The 23,934-nt window shown below is 43.6% G+C and overlaps 1 protein-coding gene across 1 annotated transcript; it reads right to left on the reverse strand.

Annotated features, from left to right (window-relative positions):
- Nucleotides 1-1,057: 1,057 nt before the first annotated feature.
- nudt6 (nudix (nucleoside diphosphate linked moiety X)-type motif 6) lies at nt 1,058-23,859 on the reverse strand. The gene is made up of 5 exons (XM_034182171.1): nt 23,612-23,859; nt 23,078-23,281; nt 17,456-17,511; nt 2,031-2,085; nt 1,058-1,765 (listed from the first exon to the last, which is right to left on the reverse strand). The coding sequence occupies exons 1-5, from the start codon at nt 23,823-23,825 to the stop codon at nt 1,386-1,388; spliced, it is 909 nt and encodes a 302-aa protein (XP_034038062.1). The 5' UTR covers nt 23,826-23,859; the 3' UTR covers nt 1,058-1,385.
- Between the last annotated feature and the right edge of the window lie 75 nt (nt 23,860-23,934).

Consider the following 23,934-nt stretch of genomic DNA (forward strand, 5'->3'; position numbering starts at 1 on the left):
CTGAAAGAGAGCGTGCACTGTGTGAGCCCATCGAACTCTCTTGCGCCAGGTGTCGGCCAAATTCCAGGTGACACACACGAACATCTAACACTGCTCAAATGGCACTTAGAAAATATGTGGCCATTTGCAGCATTAACACGACATCAGTCTGTAGACAATCCTTGTCGTGCTGGCAGTGAAATTTGTCTAAATGCCCCACGAGTGTGGCTTTGGTGTGTGCGCTGAACTGACAGGAGATGTGGCCGCCCACTGAAGCAGCTGTGGAGATCCCAGCTGGACAACAGGTACTGTGTTTGGACAGACATGAACTAACAACTGCTCACTGTGACGCAGCTTGCTGCCCTTATGTGGACATAAATAAAAACATATATCACTGTGGACGAATGGCTGCAGCATGCGTGCGCTCGCTCGCTCGCTGCAGCCCTTGACAGGCTAACCCCCAGGTCGAAATGGACCATCAGATTAGAACATGCAGCGGGCGAGCTGACTCTCATGTGACCCACGTGAGCTCTGTTTCACATGACGCAGTATCTGTGCTGTGGTGCACCGTCTACAAGACAAGCATGTCAGGCAGGACACGCACGCGGGGCAACTGGATGCACCGGACTAGCAGATGTGGATATGATCAGAGCGCCCTGCTTCTCATTCATATCATTTCATGACTGTATGTCAGTGACCATGGGTCATCTACAGAGGAACAGACAGATCATATTTGTGTTGCTCACTCGATAAATGCTGTGTTTTTATATGGTGTGTGATTTTAACTTTTTTTGTAATTAAATCTTCGATGTGAATACCACCCTGATGTGAATGTGTGGCATTCACATTGGGGCGAATGTGAGGCATTATTTGTAAAGCGCTTTGAGTGGCTGATGCAGATGGAAAATACAAATGCAGTCCATTTACCATTTGTAATACTTCCATGTCCCTCCTGATATGAGGCAGGTTCCCACAGCTTTCAAAGGACAGCTCCATAGCAAAGTTTCTGACTGGCAATCAGAGCTTCTGGAAGGCACGGGCTTGATTCCCGTGGGTGGTATTTTTTTTTTTTTTATTGTTTTCCACATCAGCGGCTCGATGTGGTGCACTTCGCACTGTGTTCCTGCTTGAAAGACTCCATTGCGTGCACGAACTCTTGCACTGGGATCGTGCACGCCTGCCCATCGGTGCAATGTTTCGTGGTGTGCTAATTTGAACTCTTTCGTGCTGTTTCACCGTATTCAACCAAATTTCGCACTATGTGTGAAGGGGCCCTAAAGTTTGCACCTGAATGCACCACAGTTTTTTGCAGCTCGGTCTTAAATACACTTAAAATCTTAGTAATAACATCCGAGTGTCACCAGAATGTCCACGTGACCCTGCACCATAAACAAAACGCTCGTTTGTTAACTTGTTGTCAGAGGAAGTTGGCGGTGATACAGCTGGTAGAACATTCCAGAGTAGACGGCAGGAAGCTCCTCCATTGTGAGGTCGATCTGTTCGAAACCCTGTTTGAGGCCGTGAAGCAGAAGTTTGGCTATACGGGAGGTGATGGGCGTGGTGTCATCTGTCTCTGCGAGCTCAGCAAGGTTCAGCCACTCGCAGCGCAGACACTCCTGAGGGCAGAAGCTGATATTGTGGGTGAGGGGCACCAGTCGGCAGATGATGTACAGGTCGGACATGCCGAAGGCGCCGGGGTGTTTGTGCTGCTGACGGACGCTCAGCATCGATCTGAACTCGGAACGAACGCCGGTCTCTTCGAAGACTTCACGAACGGCGGTGTCACCTGGAAAACATTTGTTTGAAAACAGTAGAGATTTCTGTGCGGTAACGTTTGATGCTGCTTTTCAGGGCAGGTCATGTACATAAGGCTGCTTAATAAACCATAAAAAAGGTGAATTTAAAGGAACAGATTGTAGGTCTTTATATCTCTTTTCATTTATCGTGTGCCTTTGTTCTCTACAGTTGAAATGAATGTATATATATATCGTATTTAGGTAAATGTACTAAAATCAAAGGAAGTAGATGTACTGTATAGTTTTTGCTCTCACCAATATTTTCTCCTGGATTAGACAAACCACCAGGGAACTTCCAAGCATTCTTTGTCTGGAATTAAAAGAGCAAAGTTTAAATTTAAAGGGGTCATATTATGAAAAATCTTTTTTTTTTAATGTACCTTTAGGGGTTTAATATCGATGCAATGAAGAATCGATTCTACTATATGCATCACAGGCCTGATAATTACCAGTAGATCCATAAATATCCAAGTTTGTGCAAGACTGTTGTCCTACCCCTGTGGGTACCTCTATACTGGCCACCATCGGAGCACATGGCACTGGGGGATAACCTGTACCAGGCTGTAAACATGTTTATTTCTGCTCTAATTTTGCACATTTCGCTTCTATGGGAACCTGCTTCTTTATGGAGGAACTGGGGGACTAATCTGTCATGGAGTGATGACCCATTGTGGGGAGTTATGGACTCACATTTGTTCTACGGCGAACTTGAGTAGCACATTCTGGTGCTGGACTAGGCCCACTTTTATTTTTCAACATAGATTTAATGTATTGTGACATCCTTTCAGAAGTTTGTGTTTCTGTCAAATTTCAGCCGGTCATCACCAGTTCAGTTTACATTGTGGTAGATAATTGTCTGAAGCATATTAAAAATCTTCCAGTGAAAATCCAATTGATCCAGTACCCAAAAATGATATGATATCAATCACCATAATTGCAGTAGGACCTCGCCTTTCAAAAAAAATAAATAAATAAAAAAATATTTGTGGATTTGTGAATAAGTTTCATACCTGGCAACATGTAAGCCCAAAGCGATTCATCTAACACTTCTGTGACATATGTTACAGACCTGGACAGCTGAACTCCTGCTTGAGGACCCTCCCTAAAACAGGTGGGCGTTGTTGGCAGCAGCTGCTTTCCATTTAAAGCAAAAAGCTCAGAAACCGATCAGTTCTTCACGGCATCTGCTGACCCCCGTTAGCTTTCTGAACGAGGGCATAATATGACTCCTTTAACGAGGATTGTGAAAGATTGCACTGCTGTAAATGGATCTTGGAGCAATCACACATAGGCGCTGCACTGGTACCGAAACATTTTCAGATGACATCAGGCCGTGTAACTGCTTAAATCACGTTACAAGAAGACGTGAAAAAAACAAAACACAACAGCATGTATGCATAATTCTGCAGGCACAAGCGCCGCGTGATGCTCTGATCTGACTTTTTGATTTAGTGCCTCACTCCTCTGAAGTTTGATGTGGTGAAGTGTGCGTCTTCCAAAAAAACCCTGTTTCACCACTTTTCCTTGATATTTAATGACTGTATGCTGCTGGTTAAGTTATGATGACGGTGTCTTAAATATATTTTTGTAGTTGAAGAATTGTCTATGCAGGCTTTTGTTTTCAGATGTGCTGCAGAATGTGAGAGTTTTCTCATTTTGCAAATCCCGTCTCTGAAAGGAAATTTATTTTTTATGTACTGTAGACAAAATGCTATATGTTTGAAGCTAGCTGCAAATGTGCTGGTAGAAATAAATAACTTTCTCTTTTTTTTGCATAACTAATTGGTGTGGTTTCTTAAACCGATGAGTGTTCACCCCCACAAGAGCTGCATGTGAAAATAATCATCACCGCTGGAATGATGTGAAAATATGGTTTCAACCCACCATGACATCATTCGCCTCCCCGCTGGATTAAATTAGCATCAGCTCACAGTCTGCTGTCTTTTTTGCATGGATCATGTTCTGGCTTGGGTTCAGATTTGTAAACCTTGGGGAGCCCTGAACTGGCCCCGGTCTGTCGGATGCTAAAGCCGAAGTCCAGGACACTACAGTTTAAAATCTGCCTCCAGTAAACCACTCACGGAGGAGGATGAGGAGGAGCAGAAAAAAACCCACTCCCCACACTTCCAGGACATTAAGTGTTCTCCTCCAGAGAAGAGCAGTGGAAAATTAAAGAAACAGGTAAATTCCAACTTCAGCCACACCTGCTCCTAATTTCCAAACGGAGTGGCTAGGTACTAGACTCAGCGGTAGTTTTGTGTGGAGCTCCAACACGTAACTGAGCGGCTACTACGGGTACGATATTGGCCTAAATTACTTGATTGGATATAAGAATTTTAAAATCCAATCCAATCCGAATCTTCTTGCAAATGTGAGTCATGCTGTGGAAGAGGGACGGTTGAAAATTCCAACCTCCTACTCAGTTATTTTAATAACAAGCAGGATACTCGCATGTATCACATATCTGCTTAAATGTGTGGAATTTTCTCGGTCTGGCAGCGTCATTACTTTCCCGCTTAGTTTCCACACACTTACACAACCAGTGGTGTCAAAAGTACACACATTTGTTACTTAAGTAGAAGTATAGATACTGCAGTTTAAAAACACTCTGGTAAAAGTTGAAGTATCAACTTGACCTCTTTACTCAAGTAAAAGCGAAAAAGTATGTGCTCCAAAACCTACTTAAAGTATAAAAGTATAAAGTAACCTTTAAAAAAAAAAAAAAAAAAAAAAAAGGTAGATGCCACTATATGAATTGAAAGCTTAATTTAAAAACTGATTCATTCTACATGTGGCCCAAGACCCAAAACCCAAAATTACCCCCCAACACCACCTGCACGAAAATGTTTCAATTCTAGAAGCTCTGAAATGCAATCTGGGACTATTCCAGACAATAAACTGCAGTGAGTGCAGCATCCATTTAGTGAAGGAAAAAACAAAAAAACACAACTTTCCTTATTCAGATTCATTCCAGTAGTATTCTGCTCTTACTAGGATGCAGCAGTTTTCTAGTTTTGCAGATAGTTCTGGAGGAAATCACTGAAGAAATTAACACAATGAAAATATGGTTTGACCGAAACAAACTGTCATTAAATAAGACAGGGATGAAGTGGAGGTGTAAGAGTCACTAGGTGTTCACAGGAAACACTTATTTATTTATGTATGTATTTATTTACGTATGTTCATTGTTAGTTGCTTTTATATTTTCTGTTGTGTTTCTATTCAGGTTCTTTTTGCCTCTTTCTCTAGAATTGTATATAATAATCATTAGATTATTAATATATAAACAAAAATAAATTTAAGAAATATTACAATTTGAAAACAAATGCACCCGAACGTGATGAGAGCTGCAATTGCTTAATGCTAAGTTTTAACATTGAAAATGCCATAGACACGCAAATGCGTTAGCGTCGCTCCCGTTAAGTTATGAAATACATCCATCAACTGAACTGTTTCAGAAGACCATAACAGGTCGGTTTAACATAGAAAAGGTAAATAATACTCACAGAAGTATGCTCTTTAGGGTTTTAGCGGGGGAAAATTAAGCGAAAGAAAGAAATAAACGAAGCAATGGTCGAAGCATTGCTTCAATCTGCAAACCACTGCTTCGATTGGTTCACGGTTCAAAGCAAAGCCGCGCTGCAGAAAAGTTGATTACAGGCGCACATGACGTGAAATATATATATATATATATAAACATTAAACTGAAGCCAAGAGTAACGAGGCTGTTTGTTTTAAAAATGTAAGGAATAGAAAGTACAGATACTTGTGTGAAAATGTAATGAGTAGAAGTCAGAAGTAGGCAGAAAAATAAGTAATGGAGTAAAGCATAGATACCTAAAAAGTGTACTTAAGTACAGTAACGAAGTATTTGTACTTCGTTACTTGACACCTCTGTACACAACACTGGATAAGTATGGTGTATCCCACCGGTGAAGAAACTGGGCATCTTCTCTCTGCAACAGCGATGCACAACTGCTTGCACCTCTGCATCGTTAGTCTAACGGCATCTTATCAGTTGTTCTATCAGGTTTGGTAAAACGGAAAAGATCAGAGGGGGACATGATGGTCTGGCAGGGGAAAGGATCACCTTCCTGTGCATGTCGAGTCCAGAATTCCTGACAAACCTGCTTCTAGTTCCATTTCATTCCAAGAGTCACCATCTGAGGGACCCGTCATGCGCACGCTTTTCTATAGCCGAGTAAATCGGGACAATGTGATGGACCCGCTTTTGTGAAATCCCAACCATTTTGGCGATGTTGTTCTGTCTGACTTTGTGATTGGCAAAGTTCAGCTCATCCGCCCACAGCTGGTGCTGTGCACCTGTGGCTGTTATGGGGCGCCTCCTACGGGCCTTGCCTTGTGCAGGCCCACCTCCTGACTGTACTTGCATTCACACAGGTGATTCGTTCCTCGATGAATGTCCATGGAACACAACCCTCCTCCATAAGGAAATAAAGAAAAAAAACAGAATACAATGATTTGCAAACCCTCTTCAACCTATATTCAATTGAATACACCACAAAGACAAGATATTTAATGTTCAAACTGATAAAAGTTTTTTATTTTTGTGCAAATATTTGCTCATCTTGAAATGCCTGCAACACGTTTCAAAAAAGCTGGGACAGGGGCAACAAAAGACTGGGAAAGTTGATGAATGCTCAAAGAACACCTGTTTGAAAACAGGTGAGTGTCATGATTGGGTATAAAAGGAGCATCCCCAAAAGGTTCAGCCGTTCACAAACAAAGATGGGGCGAGGATCACCACTTTATAAACAACTGCATGAAAAAATAGTCCAACAGTTTAAGAACAATGTTTCTCAACGTTCATTTGCAAGGAATTTAGGGATTCCATCATCTACAGTCCATAATATAATCAGAAGATTCAGAGAATCTGGAGAACTTTCTACAAGTAAGCAGTAAGGCCGAAAACCAACACTGAATGCCCGTGACCTTCGATCCCTCAGTCAGCACTGCATTAAAAACCGACATCACTGTGTAAAGGATCTTACCTCGTGGGCTCAGGAACACTTCAGAAAACCACTGTCAGTTAACACAGTTCGTTGCTACATCTACAATTTCTCTTTTGCAGATTCTTCTTCAAAATCGTAAAATTATTCATCTGACTTCTTGATATACATATTTGAAACCAAGAAATGTTTGTGTGTTCACCCTGTATTTTACAAAGCTTTAACAACATTAACTTTTCTAACAGTATCAGATTGGTATCAGCAGATACTGGAGGTTCTAGTGTCTTATCGGACATGAAAAAATAGTATCGTGCGATCCCTAGCGGTTACAACAGAAACCGGTAGCGGCATGTGGTGATTAATAATGTATTACACAATATGGCAGAAATCCTGCAACATCATGAATGTCGTACCAACAGAAAGTGAAAAGATGGATATATGGTGTAATCACTGCAACCTCTAAACCTTCTAGTGATGAACCCACGCACGTCTCACGCAAGGTTTTGCCATTTATTCTCCAGTAGCCTGCCTGTAGAAGTACGTACAGTGGGTTGTGAGTGAAGCTTAAGGCAGGTAAAGTTCTTTGAGTGCCCACTCTCACTTTCTTTGGTGAAATGGCTAAATCACATGGCAAAGGGTTATATTTTTTGGCTTTAGTGAATCCATTTACTCTGTTTACTGCTTCTAGGTGAAATTTGTAACAACTTCAGGATGGCGCCGAGGCACCGATGGGGCCAGCAAATGCACAGACGGTTGTTTCAGTACGTTCAGCTCATGTACACAGCAGCTTCATGATGTTTACTTGAGGTCAGCCAAGTAAGTGTGAGGGGAGGTGCAGTGGCAGTTGAAATGATTTGCACAGAGGCAGCCACACAAACAGAACTCATGACAGAAATCTGTGGCAGCACGACAATAACGGCTGCCTTATTAGAACTTGACTTGTCCAAAATTAGCATTCGGGAGCATTCTGCAGAATTGCAACTTAACAGCTGAGTTGTTTATATCAACTATACACTGCTGATATTCCTAGGCTTCGGAAAGCCTAGATATGTACCCACGAGACAGATGAGTTCATTCTCTCCAGTTAACACAATACTTCAGAAATGATATATGCTACCGATGATGAATTAGGAGCAGGTGTCAGGAAGAGTGACTACTTCTGCACAAAGTAAAGCATTACTTTGCAAATGTTTTTCATTTTCATACAATAAATGAAAGAACACAGTCAAAGCTCCACATTTTTTTTTTCAAATTTTCAATTTATTCAACTTATAAAAGCACCAAATCAATACAAAAATCACCCCAAGGTGCTTCACACAAAACAGTTCAAAAACAGTTCAACATGAATTAAGAACAAGTATAAAACATAAGTAAAAACAAAAATTAAAACAAAATTTAAAAGAATTAAAAAGCAGAATAATACACTATATTAACCAAAGCACTGATAAACAAAATGTGTCTTCAATCTTGACTTCAGGTCTCCACAGTATCGGACTATCTTATCGACACTGGGAGACCATTCCACAATACTGGGGCACGATAAGAAAAGGCCCTTTGACCGACAGACCTCTTCTTCACCCTCGGGACACAAAGCGGTCCTGCATCAGATAAGCGCAAAGCCCGGGACGGTACATAGGGCTTAATCAAATCAGCTAAGTACGTCTGTGCCAGTCCATGAACAACTTTATAGGCTAATAACAAAAACTTAAAGTCTGATCTCACAGAGACAGGTAGCCAATGGAGGGAGGCCAGAACAGGTGTAATATGGTCAAACTTTCTAGTCTGTGTCAAAAGTCTGGCAGCAGCATTCTGAACTAAATGGAGACCCGATGCTGGACTGCGGCAACCCTGAAAAATAGGACATTATAATAATCCAATCTGCAGGAAACAAAAGCACGAATCAGGGTGTCAGCATCAGTCATGGACAAACTGGGATGAATCCTCGCTATATTTCACAAATGGAAGAAGGCACCTCTCGTAACATCCCTAATATGAAGACCAAAGGACAACACAGGGTAAAAAACTACCCCACGTTTCCTCACCCTGTCCGTGTGATGCATGAACCATGAACCTAAGCCAAGTGCTAGCTGACCAAATTGATGCCGATATCTTGCTTGACCAATAACCATCATTTCAGTCTTGTCAGAATTTAGAAGTCAGAAGTTACTAGAAATCCAGCCTCTCACTGATGTAAGACAATCCTCCAGTGTTTTTATAGAATTGAGATTACCAGCAGCATTCGACATATACAATTGAGTATCATCAGCACAGCAATGAAAGACAATCCCACAACGCCGCAGTATATGACCAAGGGGTGCTATATAGAGGGGAAAAAAGCAGACAAATCCCTGTGGAACCCCAAATTTCATATCACTAAGGTTAGAAGTAGTGTCAGTGTATAAAACACAAAGAGAGCGACTGGACAGATATGATGTCAACCATGCAAGGGCACTTCCAGTAATCCCAAAGTAATGCTCCAACCTATCAAGTAAAACACGATGAGCCACGGTATCGAATGCAGCACTAAGATCCAACAGCACCAAAACCAAAGTGGTGTCTGAATCCATTGCAAGCAGAAGATTGTTCACCACTTTAGTAAGAGTCGTCTCCGTGGAATGATATTTTCTGAAAGCAGACTGCAGTGGCTCAAAAAGATTATTCTCGGTAAGAGGGTCCACAAGCTGCCGTGAGACCACTTTTTCCAGAATTTTAGAGCAAAAATGATAGATTGGATATGGGCCTATTATTTTTCAGTTCACTATGTTCAAGATTAGTTTTTTTCAGTAACTGTTTAATCACTGCAGATTTAAAACATTTAGGGACAGATCCAGAAGTTAATGAAAGATTAACAATTTCCAGCACTGTCGACCCAAGAGTAGGCCAGAGGTCCTTAAACAATTTTGTTGGGATGGGGTCAAGTAAACAGGTTGCACTTTTTGTAAACATTACAAGTTTCGTCAGCACATCTAGTGAGATGCCGTCAAACTCTGTAAATCTAGGTGGCACCCCGGCCATAGCACCCACCGCAATAGCAGAGTGCGGAGGGTGAACTCAAGCATGCTGGCATATGTTTAACCTAATATTTCCAATTTTCTTCTCAAAGTAATCCAAGAAGTCCTGCGCTGAAAATGGAGAATGAATTACAGGTGGCTGTCCATGAAGAAGTATTGCCACTGTCTCGAATAAGAACTTTGAGTTATGCTTGTTTTTTGTTGATCAGATCAGAGTAATAGGTCCGCTTTGTAGCCAGTAATGTATGCTTATAGTCTAAGATAGCATCACACCATGCAAGGTGGAATGCTTCTAGTATGGCACTACGCCATTTCCATTCTAAAGCTCTAGCCTTCTGCCTAAGGTCACGCAAGTGGCCATTAAACCAAGGCAACCGTGCTTTGGGATGGCATGGTTTTAGTAAAGGTAACCCTCCAGAAAGGATTATGCTTGATTTTAGCCACAAAAGAAAAATAAAGCAAGCAGGTGTGGTTATCAGAGAGAAACAGAGAGACAGGGACACTGTTCCCACTCAGAAATATACAATGACTTGCAGAAGTATTCAGCCCTTTGGTATTTCACAAATTTTAATTTGTTCATGACATTTCAAATACAAAAAAGTAAATCAGGCTTCTCAATATAAAATTTCTAAAATTTTCTTTCTTAGACTCAAACTGAAAGTAAATCTCTACAACGTCATATAAATTAAAAATAGAAAAGCCAAGATGATGGGTTGCATAAGTAATCAGTCCCTTTGGTATAATACCTGTAAATAATCAGTTTAATTGCCAGTTTTCTTCAGACAAGTTAGGGGATGGATACATGAACATTTCCAAGTCACTGAATATGTCTTGAACTTTATTTACATCAGTTATGAAGAAATACAAACAGTATGGCACTCTATGGTAAATCTGTGTGGAGTAGACAGTTCTCAAAAACTGAGCGACTGTGCAAGAAGGAGAAGAGTGAGAAAAGCCACCAAGACACCCAGACAACCCAGAAGATATTACGGGCTGCTGTCGCTGTGATTGGAGAAATTGTGCATAGTGCAAGTTTTGCATTTTGTATCCCCAGTTATTCAGCTTCACCATGAAGTAGTACAGAGGAGGGTTTTCTTTCACCAAAACATCAAATCTAGGCTTGCATCTCAGATGTACGTTCTGGCAAATTGTAGCTGAACTTTCAGGTCTTCTTTTTAATAAAACCCATCATCTTGGCTTTAATATTTTTAATTAATTTATATTAAGTTGTAGAGATTTACTTTGTTTGAGTCTAAGGAAGATAATTTCAGAATTTTTTTATGTTGAGAAGCCTGATTTACTTTTTGTATTTGAAATGCCATAAACAAATTAAAATGCGTCAAATACCAAAGGGCTGAATACTTTTGCAAGCCACTGTACTAAATTAGACAAACACTTTCTAATTGTTTCACAGCAGTTACGTTCTAAAAATCAAATAACATGAGCATAAGTCCACACAGCCCTGTGGAAAGGAGTTTGTGTGAACCTACATGAGCAGGCACTTCTTCCTTCTCTCCAAAAATCGATATGGGTTTCAAGTCACGTGTTGGGAAAGTGTAGTGACACAGACCCACAACAGGGGACGTAAATGAACGGATAATGAAAGAGTTGAATATGAACACTTTACTGTTGTGAAAGAGCACAACCAAAACACAGAGGAATACAGAATTTATGCAAACAGTCAATCCACAAAGGTGACATGTGGACAGGCTCGAGGATAGAAGACGTCTGTCCTGAGAAGAACCGGAACCACACGATTTCCTCTGCCACCAAACCTGGAGAATACTGGAGCCGCCAAGTCCCGAGTCCCCAGGTGGCCACCGTCTCCGAATGTCGGATCTGGTACTGCTGGCGAGGAGCAAAAACAGTAAGATGTGAGTGCGTGCACACCCAGTAACAGCAATGGTGGGAATACCACCTCCACCTCTAATCCAGAAAACTGGCACGTGCAGTAGTAAAGAGTACTTATCAACAGTTCGGCGTGGGGAGCAAAGACGTCAGCTCTCCACGTATCACAAACTCAGCCTCCAGCTGCGAGCACTCACAGAACTGACTGCAAACAATACAGAAGAAAACACTGTCTGAAAAGACAAAAACAACGGCTGAGAAAGTTACCTTCACTGGTAGATGATATCTTGGCAACGAGGTGGAGATAACGTCCGGTTTTTATGGAGTGGAATGATGGAAGTGAAGCTGGGTGACAGCTGTCATGAGATAATGAGTGACAGCTGTCACCCCCGGCTGTGTCCGTGGTGGCAGCGCCCTCTCATGCCTGAAGCCCGCACTTCAGGCAGGGCGCCCTCTGGTGGTGGGCCAGCAGTACCTCCTCTTCTGGCGGCCCACACAACAGGGCCCCCCCCCCCTCAACGGGTGCCTCATGGCGCCCGACCAGGCTTATCCGGGTGACGGCGGTAGAAATCGGCCAGGAGGGCCGGGTCCAGGATGAAGCTCCTCTTTACACAGGAGCGTTCTTCGGGTCCATACCCCTCCCAGTCCACCAAATACTGGAACCCCCGGCCCATTCAACGAACGTCCAGGAGCCGGCGTACAGTCCAAGCGGGCTCCCCGTCGATGATCCGGGCACGAGGCGGCGCCGGACCGGGAGCACAGAGGGGTGAGGTGAGGTGTGGTTTAATCCGGGAGACATGAAAAACAGGGTGGATCCGCAGTGACTGCAGCAGGACTAAGGATTTTGACGATCTTGAATGGTCCAATGAACCTGTCCATCAGTTTGGGGGAATCCACCTCCAGGGGAATGTCCTTGGTTGATAACCACACCTCCTGCCTGGGCTGGTATGCAGGGGCCAGGGACCGCCGGCGGTCTGCATGGGTCTTAGCCCTCGTCCAGGCCTTCAACAAGGCAGAACCGACCTCTCCCTCCACCACGGGAAACAACGGGGGCTGGTACCCCAGACACACCTCAAAGGGGGAGAGGCCGGTGGCAGAAGACACCTGACTGTTATGTGCATACTCGATCCAGGCCAGATGGTTACTCCAGGCCGTCGGGTGCGCGGATGTCACACAGCGGAGAGTCTGCTCCAACTCCTGGTTGGCCCGTTCTGCCTGTCCGTTCGTCTGTGGGTGGTACCCGGACGAGAGGCTCACGGTGGCCCCCAGTTCCCTGCAGAAACTCCTCCAGACTTGAGAGGAGAACTGAGTCAGTTGGTATCCCATGCAGACGGACGACGTGGTGGACCAGGAGGTCAGCAGTCTCCTGGGCCGCTGGGAGCTTCGGGAGGGCCACGAAGTGGGCCGCCTTGGAGAATCGGTCCACTATCGTGAGGATGGTCGTCATACCCTGGGACGGCGGGAGGCCCATGATGAAATCCAGGCCGATATGGGACCAGGGGCGATGAGGCACCGGAAGCGGCTGGAGAAGTCCTTGGGTCCTCTTGTGGTCTGCCTTGCCCCTGGCACAGGTGGTGCAGGCCTGAATATACTCCCGGACGTCTGCCTCCATAGACGCCCACCAGAAGCGCTGCCGGACAACTGCCACGGTCCTTCGCACCCCTGGATGACAGGAGAGCTTGGAACCGTGACAGAAATCCAAGACTGCAGCTCTGGCTTCTGGTGGGATGTACATACGATTCTTCGGTCCAGTTCCGGGGTCCAGGCTCCGTGCCACGTCCCAGGTGAGGGTAGCCACGATAGTGGACTCCGGAATGATGGGCTCCGGTGGATCCGACAGCTCTGTTTTTGACTTCGTCTTCGTGTACCCGGGACAAGGCATCTGATCTTTGGTTCTTGGTCCCGGGGCGATAAGTGATCCGGAAGTCAAAACGCCCGAAGAACAGTGACCAGCGGGCTTGTCTGGGGTTCAGCCGCTTGGCGGTCCTGATATACTCCAGGTTCCGATGGTCAGTGAAAACCGTGAACGGCACAGACGCTCCCTCCAACAGGAGTCTCCACTCCTCAAAAGCCTCTTTCACCACAAGGAGTTCTCGGTTGCCGACGTCATAGTTCCGTTCAGCCGGCATCAACCTGCGAGAAAAGTAGGCACACGGGTGAAGAACCTTATTAGTTTCTCCGCTCTGGGATAGCACGGCTCCTATCCCTGAGTCAGAGGCGTCCACTTCAACCACAAACTGGCGGCCAGGGTCGGGCTGCACCAGCACTGGTGCAGTTGAGAACCGACGTTTCAACTCCCTAAACGCGGCTTCGCACCGATCCGACCAGGTGAAGGGGACTTTTGGAGAGGTCAGGGATGTCAGGGGGCTAACTACCTGACTGTAGCCCTTAATAAACCTCCTGTAGAAATTTGCAAAGCCGAGGAACTGTTGCAGCTTCCTACGGCTTGTTGGTTGGGGCCTCTCTCTCACCGCCGCAACCTTGGCCGGATCAGGGGCAACGGAGTTGGAGGAGATGATAAACCCCAGGAAGGACAAAGAGGTGCGGTGAAACTCACACTTCTCGCCCTTCACAAACAGCCGGTTCTCCAACAACTGCTGCAGGACCTGACGTACATGCTGGACATGGGTCTCAGGGCCCGGAGAAAAAATGGAGTATATTGTCCAGATATACGAAGACGAATCAGTGCAGGAAGTCCCGCAAGACGTCATTAACTAAAGCTTGGAATGTCGCGGGGGCGTTAGTGAGGCCGAACGGCATGACCAGGTACTCAAAATGACCTACCGGGGTGTTAAATGCCGTCTTCCATTCGTCTCCCTTCCGGACCCGAACCAGGTGGTATGCATTCCTAAGATCCAACTTGGTGAAGATTTTGGCTCCATGCAGGGGCGTGAACACTGAATCTAACAGGGGCAACAGGTATTGATTGTGAACCGTAATCTCATTCAGCCCCCTGTAATCAATGCATGGACGGAGTCCGCCGTCTTTCTTGCCCACAAAACAGAAACCTGCACCCATCGGGGAGGTGGAATTCCGGATCAGCCCGGCAGCTAATGAGTCCTGGATGTAGGTCTCCATTGATTCGCGCTCAGGTCGTGAGAGGTTGTACAGCCTGCTGGACGGGAACTCAGCGCCTGGGATCAAATCAATGGCACAATCGTACGGACGGTGCGGGGGAAGGGTGAGTGCCAGATTCTTGCTGAAGACATCAGCAAGATCGTGGTACTCAACCGGCACTGCCGTCAGATTGGGAGGGACTTTGACCTCCTCCTTAGCATGTAAACTGGGAGGAACCAAGGATCCTAAACACACCCGATGACAGGTTTCGCTCCACTGAACCACCACCCCAGATGGCCAATCAATCCGGGGATTGTGTTTCAACATCCAAGGGAAGCCCAAAATCACGCGGGAGGTAGACGGAGTCACAAAAAACTCGATCTCCTCCCGATGATTTCTAGACACCACCAGAGTTACAGGTTGTGTCTTGTGCGTGATTAAAGGGAGAAGGGTGCCATCTAGTGCCCGCACCTGCAATGGCGAAGGGAGCGCCACCAGAGGGAGCCCTACCTCCCTAGCCCATCTGCTGTCTAGCAGATTCCCTTCTGACCCCGTGTCCACCAGTGCTGGGGCTTGAAGGGTTAAATCCCCGCTCAGGATTGTAACTGGGAGTCGTGTGGAAATATGTGTATGTCCCACGTGAATGTCTTGGCCCACCCTAAGGCCAGTTTCTAGGGGCGGGCATTGGTGTTGTCTCTTAGCTGATGCTCACTCGAGCCGCAGACAAAGCACTCCCCGCGGGCCAGCCTCCTCTGTCTGTTAGGTGGTTTAAATGTGGCCCTGCTCGTGTCCATAGCTTTGTCAGCAGGGGGAGCTGTAGCCACACGGAGCGTTGAGGCTGTGGAGCGTGGGGAGGGCAGAACCTTTTCGGACCCGGAAGGGAGAGGGACGGCGCGTGCCCGGCCACGTCCTTCGTCTCGCTCCCGACGGCGTTCCTCTAACCAATTGTCTAACCGTATAACGAGATCAATAAGCCCATCTAAATCCCGCGGTTCTTCCTTGGCTACCAGGTGCTCCTTCAGGACCGACGACATTCCGTTTATGAAGGCGGCGCGGAGCGCAACGTTATTCCAGCCGGACCTCGCAGCCGCGATGCGGAAGTCGACTGCATATTCGGCTGCACTCTGGCGCCCCTGTCTCATTGACAGCAGCACAGTTGATGCAGTCTCTCCTCTGTTAGGGTGATCAAAAACCGTTTTGAACTCCCTCACAAACCCAGTATAAGTGGTAAGGAGCTGTGAATTTTGCTCCCAAAGCGCCGTAGCCCAAGCGCGTGCCTCACCACGAAGCAAGTTAATTACATAAGCCACCTTACTGGCGTCAGACGCGTACATTATGGGACGTTGTGCAAAGACGAGCGAACACTGCATGAGAAAGTCCGCGCACGTCTCCACACAACCCCCGTACGGCTCTGGGGGACTTATGTATGCTTCAGGGGATGGTGGGGGGGGGGTCGTTGAACGACCAGAGGAACGTCTATGTTCTGCACCGGGTCGGCAGGAGGAGGAGCTGCAGCAGCGCCTTGAGCGCGCGCTTCCACCTGCGCGGTGAGAGCCTCCATCCTGCGATTAAGGATGACGTTTTGCTCGGTCATCAGATCCAACCGAGCGGTAAAGGCGGTGAGGATTTGCTGTAACTCACCAATTACGCCTCCTGCAGACACCTGTGCACCCTGCTCTTCCATTGGTTGTCCAACAGATGGTTGACGCCCATCGGGATCCATGACGTGGCCGAGATATCCTGTTGGGAAAGTGTAGTGACACGGACCCACAACAGGGGGCGTAAATGAACGGACAATGAAAGAGTCGAATATGAACACTTTACTGTTGTGAAAGAGCACAACCAAAACACAGAGGAATACAGAATTTATGCAAACAGTCAATCCACAAAGGTGACGTGTGGGCAGGCTCGAGGATAGAAGACGTCTGTCCTGAGAAGAACCGGAACCACACGATTTCCTCCGCCACCGAACCTGGAGAATACTGGAGCCGCCAAGTGCCGAGTCCCCAGGTGGCCACCGTCTCCGAATGTCGGATCTGGTACTGCTGGCGAGGAGCAAAAACAGTAAGATGTGGGTGCGTGCACACCCAGTAACAGCAATGGTGGGAATACCACCTCCACCTCTAATCCAGAAAACTGGCACGTGCAGTAGTAAAGAGTACTTATCAACAATTTGGCGTGGGGAGCGAAGACGTCAGCTCTCCACGTATCACAAACTCAGCCTCCAGCTGCGAGCACTCACAGAACTGACTGCAAACAATACAGAAGAAAACACTGTCTGAAAAGACAAAAACAACGGCTGAGAAAGTTACCTTCTCTGGTAGATATCTCGGCAACGAGGTGGAGATGACGTCCGATTTTTATGGAGTGGAATGATGAAGATGGGTGACAGCTGTCATGAGATAATGAGTGACAGCTGTCACCCCCGGCTGTGTCCGTGGCGGCAGCGCCCTCTCGTGCCTGAAGCCCGCACTTCAGGCAGGGCGCCCTCTGGTGGTGGGCCAGCAGTACCTCCTCTTCTGGCCGCCCACACAACAACATGAAATGGACTGTACAGCTTGTTTGTGGTGTTCTTTCATTGAGTATAAGGCCTAGGTCTGGTGGCTACCGAGGCCGATGCCGCTTGTTACTAGTAGTAGTAATAATAATAATAATAATAATAATAATTTTTTTATAATAAAAGGCAACTAGAATGGACAGTCAAAGAACATATATTTCTGTCAGATCTGAATTTTGTATTGGGATTTATAATGTTGCAAGAAAGGTCTGGTGTTTTTATCAAATGGTGACATACCTTATTTCTGTCTTGGACAACGAGAACCTTCCCACTGGACTCATCAAGAACTGCACCTAAACAAAACAGTCTGATAACTTCAAATAGGCAGGCAGCAAGTGTTCACGTTATTGAAAACGGTCCACATCTTTAAAGTGAGGGAATCAAACACACCGGCCCAGATCTGAAATGATTATTAAAAATGGGACACTATGTAAACCCGGCACCATAATGAGCCTCCATCAAGGTTTGAGCTGAGAATTTATCACATATGGAAATTCAGATTTACTCCCCTTTAGTAATTGTTAATCTACGAATAACAGTGTCTCAATCTAACAAAAAAGTATGACTCTAACTAACGACTGTCTTAATTCTGAATTATGCTCAAGAAAAAAAATCTAAATGCAATACTTTTTTACTCCCACTTTTCCGTCACTGCATAAAAGTCAGATGTTCATTACAATTTAAATTAATATGCTTTAAAATACCAAGACTCTCCAACATTTTTAAGCTTTTAGTTTAATGATACCACTGTTTAAATAATAAATGCAAACTTATTGCTTTTATGTAAAACTGAATAACACTTTACAATAAGACAACATTAATTAAGCTCAGTTAATGCAGCAATACATATTAGCTAACGGTTAATGAACAGTTAACTCATGAGTTTAGTAATCATTCAGTGATTGTGTTCAATATCTTTATACAATATTCAATATGTATAAATTAATACCTTAGCTATAATGAACACCTTTAATAAAACAATTACTAAACACAGTTAAGTAAGTACACTGTTAAAGTTTATTACAGCATTATTTAATGTACTGTTATTGGCAAATGGTAATGTAATGGTAAAATGTGATACATACATCCACAAAGTGGAAAAGATACCACATAAATAACTCTTTAGAAAAATGTCTCCTGTTTTCAGTGAAGATTTTCAGTAGAGAATAAGAGAAGCAGGTACGCTGCTGATGGCTCGGGAATACGGGAAATGAGGCCTTTTTATTTCCAGATGGACTGGGACGGGCCTCCTTAAGTCAAGGTCAGAGATGGGTAAAGTGGGACAAGTCGTCTTAAGAGGCCCGACTTGGACTTCCAAGTGGAAATTGATGTCATCCTCAATCCCGCTGCCATATGGCGCTTCACAGCAAGAGGCGTGGTAGCTGCTGGTTTTAGCAGCTCTCAGATCATCAGTGATGATCTGTGAGTTTTAAAACTAGTCACTATTTTACAATAAAGATGCTCTTTCAACAAAAAATAATAAAAAGCTGATATTTCTCATTTAACCTTTTTGAACGATAATAAACTACATTAGTGTGCAACATGGTGACACATCAAATTTATGTCTTGTAGAAATCTGGTCTGAGGTTGACTTTGCCTCCATTTGGTAACTTTTTTTTGTCCTGAACAAACAGTTTGAGTCTTATTTTGCTATGTTCGCAAAACAATTCCGAATTTATTCAATTTATAAAGCGCCAACTCATGACAGTGTCGCCCCAAGGCGCTTCACATAAAACAATTAAAAAACAACTTAAATTGAATTATAAGATTAAAAAATCAAAAAAGCACAATAAAGGAGTAAAAATTAAAAAGAATTACAAAGGATGATAACATAATATGCTAACCACACGACTGAGAAAACAAATGTGTCTTAAATATCTCCACAGAATCTGACGGTCTTATCGATGCTGAGACCATACCACATGCAAAACCACCTTTGTTCTCAACTTTACAACTTGATTGTGTGCTTTACTTTGATTTCTAATCAAATCAGCTAGACTTAAATAAAGGTTGTTCAGGAGATGTAATTTTATGAACTTTGCAAATGTTTTTGATGAAGTTTCCCATGAATAGTTACAAAGTTGAAAACTTGGTGTTTTAAGTTGTCACGCAATAAAAACAGAGTGTTTCTTTATGCTGAATCTTTTCCAAATAGACGTGAATGCTTTGGTTTTATCAATTAAACATCTATAAAAAGGTCAGATGGTTTTACCAAATACAAGGACATTTTGTGTGTCAGACATTTTGAAAAGCAGTTAGGTTAAAATCAGATAGTTACAAGGACATTTTGGATGTGCATCAGCCATTTTGTGTTACACACCATGGAACACACAAAGTGAACCTGCTCGAGATTTCCTTACGATAAGAATCAAGGCATTGTTATAAATGGAACACATGTGATGGGTAATGTGCAAGGGTCAATACTTGGAGCATTAGTGTTTATTTTTTAACAATATCCGACAGTCGAATCCCTGCTTTCGCTGTTCATAGATGAGATAGAACTTTATTAATCACTTAAGACTCCCTCAGGGAAATTGAGGTTCCAGCAATATTGGAGAGCAACACACAGGGTAAGCACACAGTATGAGAAGTAGAACTACAGGGTGACCCCCCCCCCAAAAAAACCCCCTCCCAGAACCCATAAAATTGTAATAAATCCTACAAAGGTCCAGCAAATTTCAAGAAATAATGTGTATGATCATTCCCCAAAGTTTCAGTTATCTTGGTCGCTTTGCATAAATTGGAACAATCATCTTCCCCAACATGTCTTGGTCAACCAAGGAAAAGACATTTTGCCTGAAGGCATTTTGCCAACAAATCATACCATTTGGAGCATAATTTGGAAAGAACATTACTTTTATGCAAAGCAACCAAGACAACTGAAACTTTGGAGAATGATTGTATACAGGCTGATGTTTAAGTCCAGCAAATTGAAATTTGCTTGCCCTTTGTAGGATGTATCACAATTTTTATGGGTTCTGTTTTTTTGGGGGGGGAGGGGGGGGTTTACCCTGTAAGACCATTTGCAAAATGTAAATATAAATACCAGAAATACTGCTCGCTGGCTACTACTGTTCCTCTCCTTCCTGTCCTCTGTCTTCCTGTTGCTCCTTCTCCCCCTGAGTGGGGGGGGAATTATTAACTGATCATAATTATTATTTCTACCTGATTCTTTTATGTAAAATTCTGCCCCTTACCAAAAACCAAACCACTGTATTCCTCATTTTGAGTTTATTCAAGGTCACATTAGAAACCAGGCCTGGGACCCTCACAGACAGTGTCCCTCTTGTGAAAGACCCCTAAAATGAGTCATACAACACCTTTCATACCTTGTGTGGTTTAGTCTCACATTTCTAATGTTACTGGCTGTCACCAACAGGGGGAGATCTCCCTGTGTCTGAAAGTTGGACACATGATAAAGTAAAACTTAACTTATTTCTCAGAACTTCCAAACAAATAACACAAATACTTGATAGCTAACATAAAACAAAGAATTAGCACAGATATTATCTAACAATAATACTGCAGCTATTCAGAAAGATTTGGATGGCTTTTGGTGTTGAACATTCTGTTTGTTTTTTTAAAACAGTGGTACAAAATAAAAAATGATGCACAACTTCTCTATTTGTGTTGTTGAACTATGGAATTCGTTAGCTGATGAAGTTGTTACAGGTCGTTGTTACAAAACCATCTGGACATCATCACCTCTGTTGGTATAATTAGAGGGATGAAAAAAAAAAAAATCACCTGAACAGCTGAATTTTAATTTTAATTTGAAACCCCCTAAGCAGAACTTGAGATTTTCATAAAAAGGATCTGAACAATAAAAGATCAGAGAGGAATCCACAATAAACAAAAGTAAAGACAGAGTAAGAAAAGCATTTTGATTTGCTCTGAATTTTTTTGTGTGCGAGTTCTGGCAGCAGAATTGGGGAATTTGTGGACCTCATTCCTCATTCAAAGATGCTCTGGACATGTTCTGACATGCTTCAGGAGCATCTGCTCTGAGGTCAAGACTGCAGCTGCCTGTCTGCCCTCTGCTGGTCAATTAGAGCGTAGCAGGTGACATCTGTTTCTTCTCCGTTAGGACTGTTAGCAAATTTTAACAAAATCACGCACGCACACACACAACAGGCAGTTGTATGAAAAAAAAAAAAAAAATCAGCAATTTACAACAACTTAATCCTCTGCACACTGGCACAATGGAACACTTCTGTCCAACACATTCCAAATGTGAAAATTTAGCTAATTTAAGCATTAAATCATCAATAAAGTAGAAAACATGAGCTTAGTCGACTAGGTAGCCATATTCTGCACAGTTTGCAAGAAATATTCCAAAATTAGACCTGGACCACAGGACTCTCAGAAATGTGCCACACCTTGAGTCACACTGGATGTTTTGTTCAAACATGTTATATTTCACAATAAAGCAAAATCTCACCCTTATTTTAACCCTAACGTTGAACTATTTAAGATAAAAATAATCTGCAAACAATCAGGTTCAGGGTCTTGTTGCAATGCAGCAGCACCCTTCCAAATATGCCATATTTGAGAGTACAATTAAATAAAAGTAAAAGTTTTGGTCTTGGTTGCAACCTATGAGAAACAGAGATAAAGATAACACACTGAACTATCAGTAAACATCCTCTGGGCAGAAACCTCTTTTTGTGTTGTTAGTACTTCTGTTGTGGTGGCTACTTACCTCACAGCTGTGTTTGTAGTGCAGCAGATAAGAGAGTGTTAAGAGCGGAATCCTGCAAATGGTGATCCAAGCATCAAATTTAGCACAAATACTCCTTAGACATTTCAAAAAACCAAGTGGCCACTTGAATTTTCAACAGGCAGCCAGGTAGGTAGGGGTCAATTGAAGAATTACACAGGGGTCAAAATTAAAAGATACGCCAATCAAATTGAAAACTACACCACATTCTTTGTCTGATCATAATGATTTCAAGAAGGCATAGTTTGGACTTCTGTGACTGAATGTTATGGAGTTATGAGGTAAAAGCAGCAAAAATGATGATCAATGGTCAATTTCAGTTTCAAGCTGCTACAATTTTTTAAAAAAGATATGCAAATTATTAGTTGACTTAATCAGGTTTTAAAAAGGAAAAGAGGTCTGGACCATGTATCATGCTTAGTTATCACGTCACGGGGTACCATATGTGACATGTCATAAAATCCAATGGACATTGACCTTATTTGACCTTAACTTTGGAAACCAAGCATTCAACACTGTCAAAACTATTCCATTTATTAATCCTATTACCTCAACCAATAATTTGCATCACTTTTTACCAAAACTGGCTCAACTTTAACTTTTGACCCTTGTACAATCTGAAACTGACCTTTGTCACCATTCTTGCTGTTTTTAGCCCATAACTCCATAACATTCAGTCATAGATAGTCCAAACTGTACCTTTTTGGAATCTTTATGATCAGATAAATAATGTGGTGTAGTTTTCAATTTGACTGGGGCATTTTTAAATTTTGACCCCTGTGTAATTCTTCAATTGACCCCTACCTGGCTGCCTGTTCAAAATTCAACCAGTCATTTTTTTCAAAAGAGTAATGTCTAAGGTGTATTTGTGCCAAATTTGGTGCTTGTATCACCATTTGAAGGACTGTTTCAGTTATTTGCTGCACTATTGTGATGTGTGGTGCGACTTTCCAGCAGACACAATGTCATATTAAATCATCGCAGGTGCTGTGGATTATGTGTGTTTGTGTTCTCTGTGGGATTTAATACCTTTTGTCAAATGTTTTATTTATTTATTTTTATTTTTGAAATTGCTTGATGTGTTGTGACCTCTCATGGCCACTGCAAAAAAAAAGGTTTGTGTAATTTATTCAATTTACCTGCTACTCCAACTTGGTGAGTTGCAAACTCAGGCAACTTGCTTTCGCCTTCTCCCATCCAGAGGGCCAGGACAGCGTACTGGTTTTTGGCGTGATGGAAGGTGAAACCGTGCGTGGAGGCAGCGGCGGCACAGCGACTGAATGAGATGGGTACGTGAAGCCAAACGGCAACCTTCCCCTCTGCTTTCCACCGCACCAAAGAATCTGTGAAGTGCAGGAAACAAAGAGCAAAAATACTGCAAATGTTTATAAAAAAATAAAATTTATTATGATGTTTGTTATTGATAAGTAATTTAGAATAAAAGATGATATTCGTGTATAGTGATGGAGACGTTAGAAAACCGGGAAGACAAAGTTGAATTATATATATATATATATATATATATATATATATATACACACACAGGAGTCACAATGTACTGAAATATTGGGGGCGGCAACCGGCCCGAGCACCCTGGCTCCGCCCCTGGCTCCGCGACATATGACTGGCTGCCTCTGCACGAAGGGGCGCGATTGATAAGTAGAACAACAAACCTTGCAGTAAACTGCTGAAGGAGCTTTCGTTGATGTCCTCCGGTAAACCGGCGTCCGCCACGTTAACAGTCACTCCACCGAACCGGTCCGTGTTCCCTCTGAGAACTCCGGCTCCGAACGCTCGGTGCACGCGGGTCCGAGCGGAGCTGTGACACCTCCCGGTGACCGAGGACAAAAGTTTAAAAGCAAAGGCACGGACAGACATTTTTAGCATAGTACTAGTTAACGCACCGGTTATGATTAACCTACACAAGCTAAAGTCCGCCCGGAAGCTACGTATTACCGTAATACCCCAGTAAACGTGCGTTACAATTAGCTGTACG

Source organism: Thalassophryne amazonica, chromosome 11 (genome assembly GCF_902500255.1).
Source record: "Thalassophryne amazonica chromosome 11, fThaAma1.1, whole genome shotgun sequence".
In the NCBI taxonomy this organism is placed as follows: domain Eukaryota; kingdom Metazoa; phylum Chordata; class Actinopteri; order Batrachoidiformes; family Batrachoididae; genus Thalassophryne; species Thalassophryne amazonica.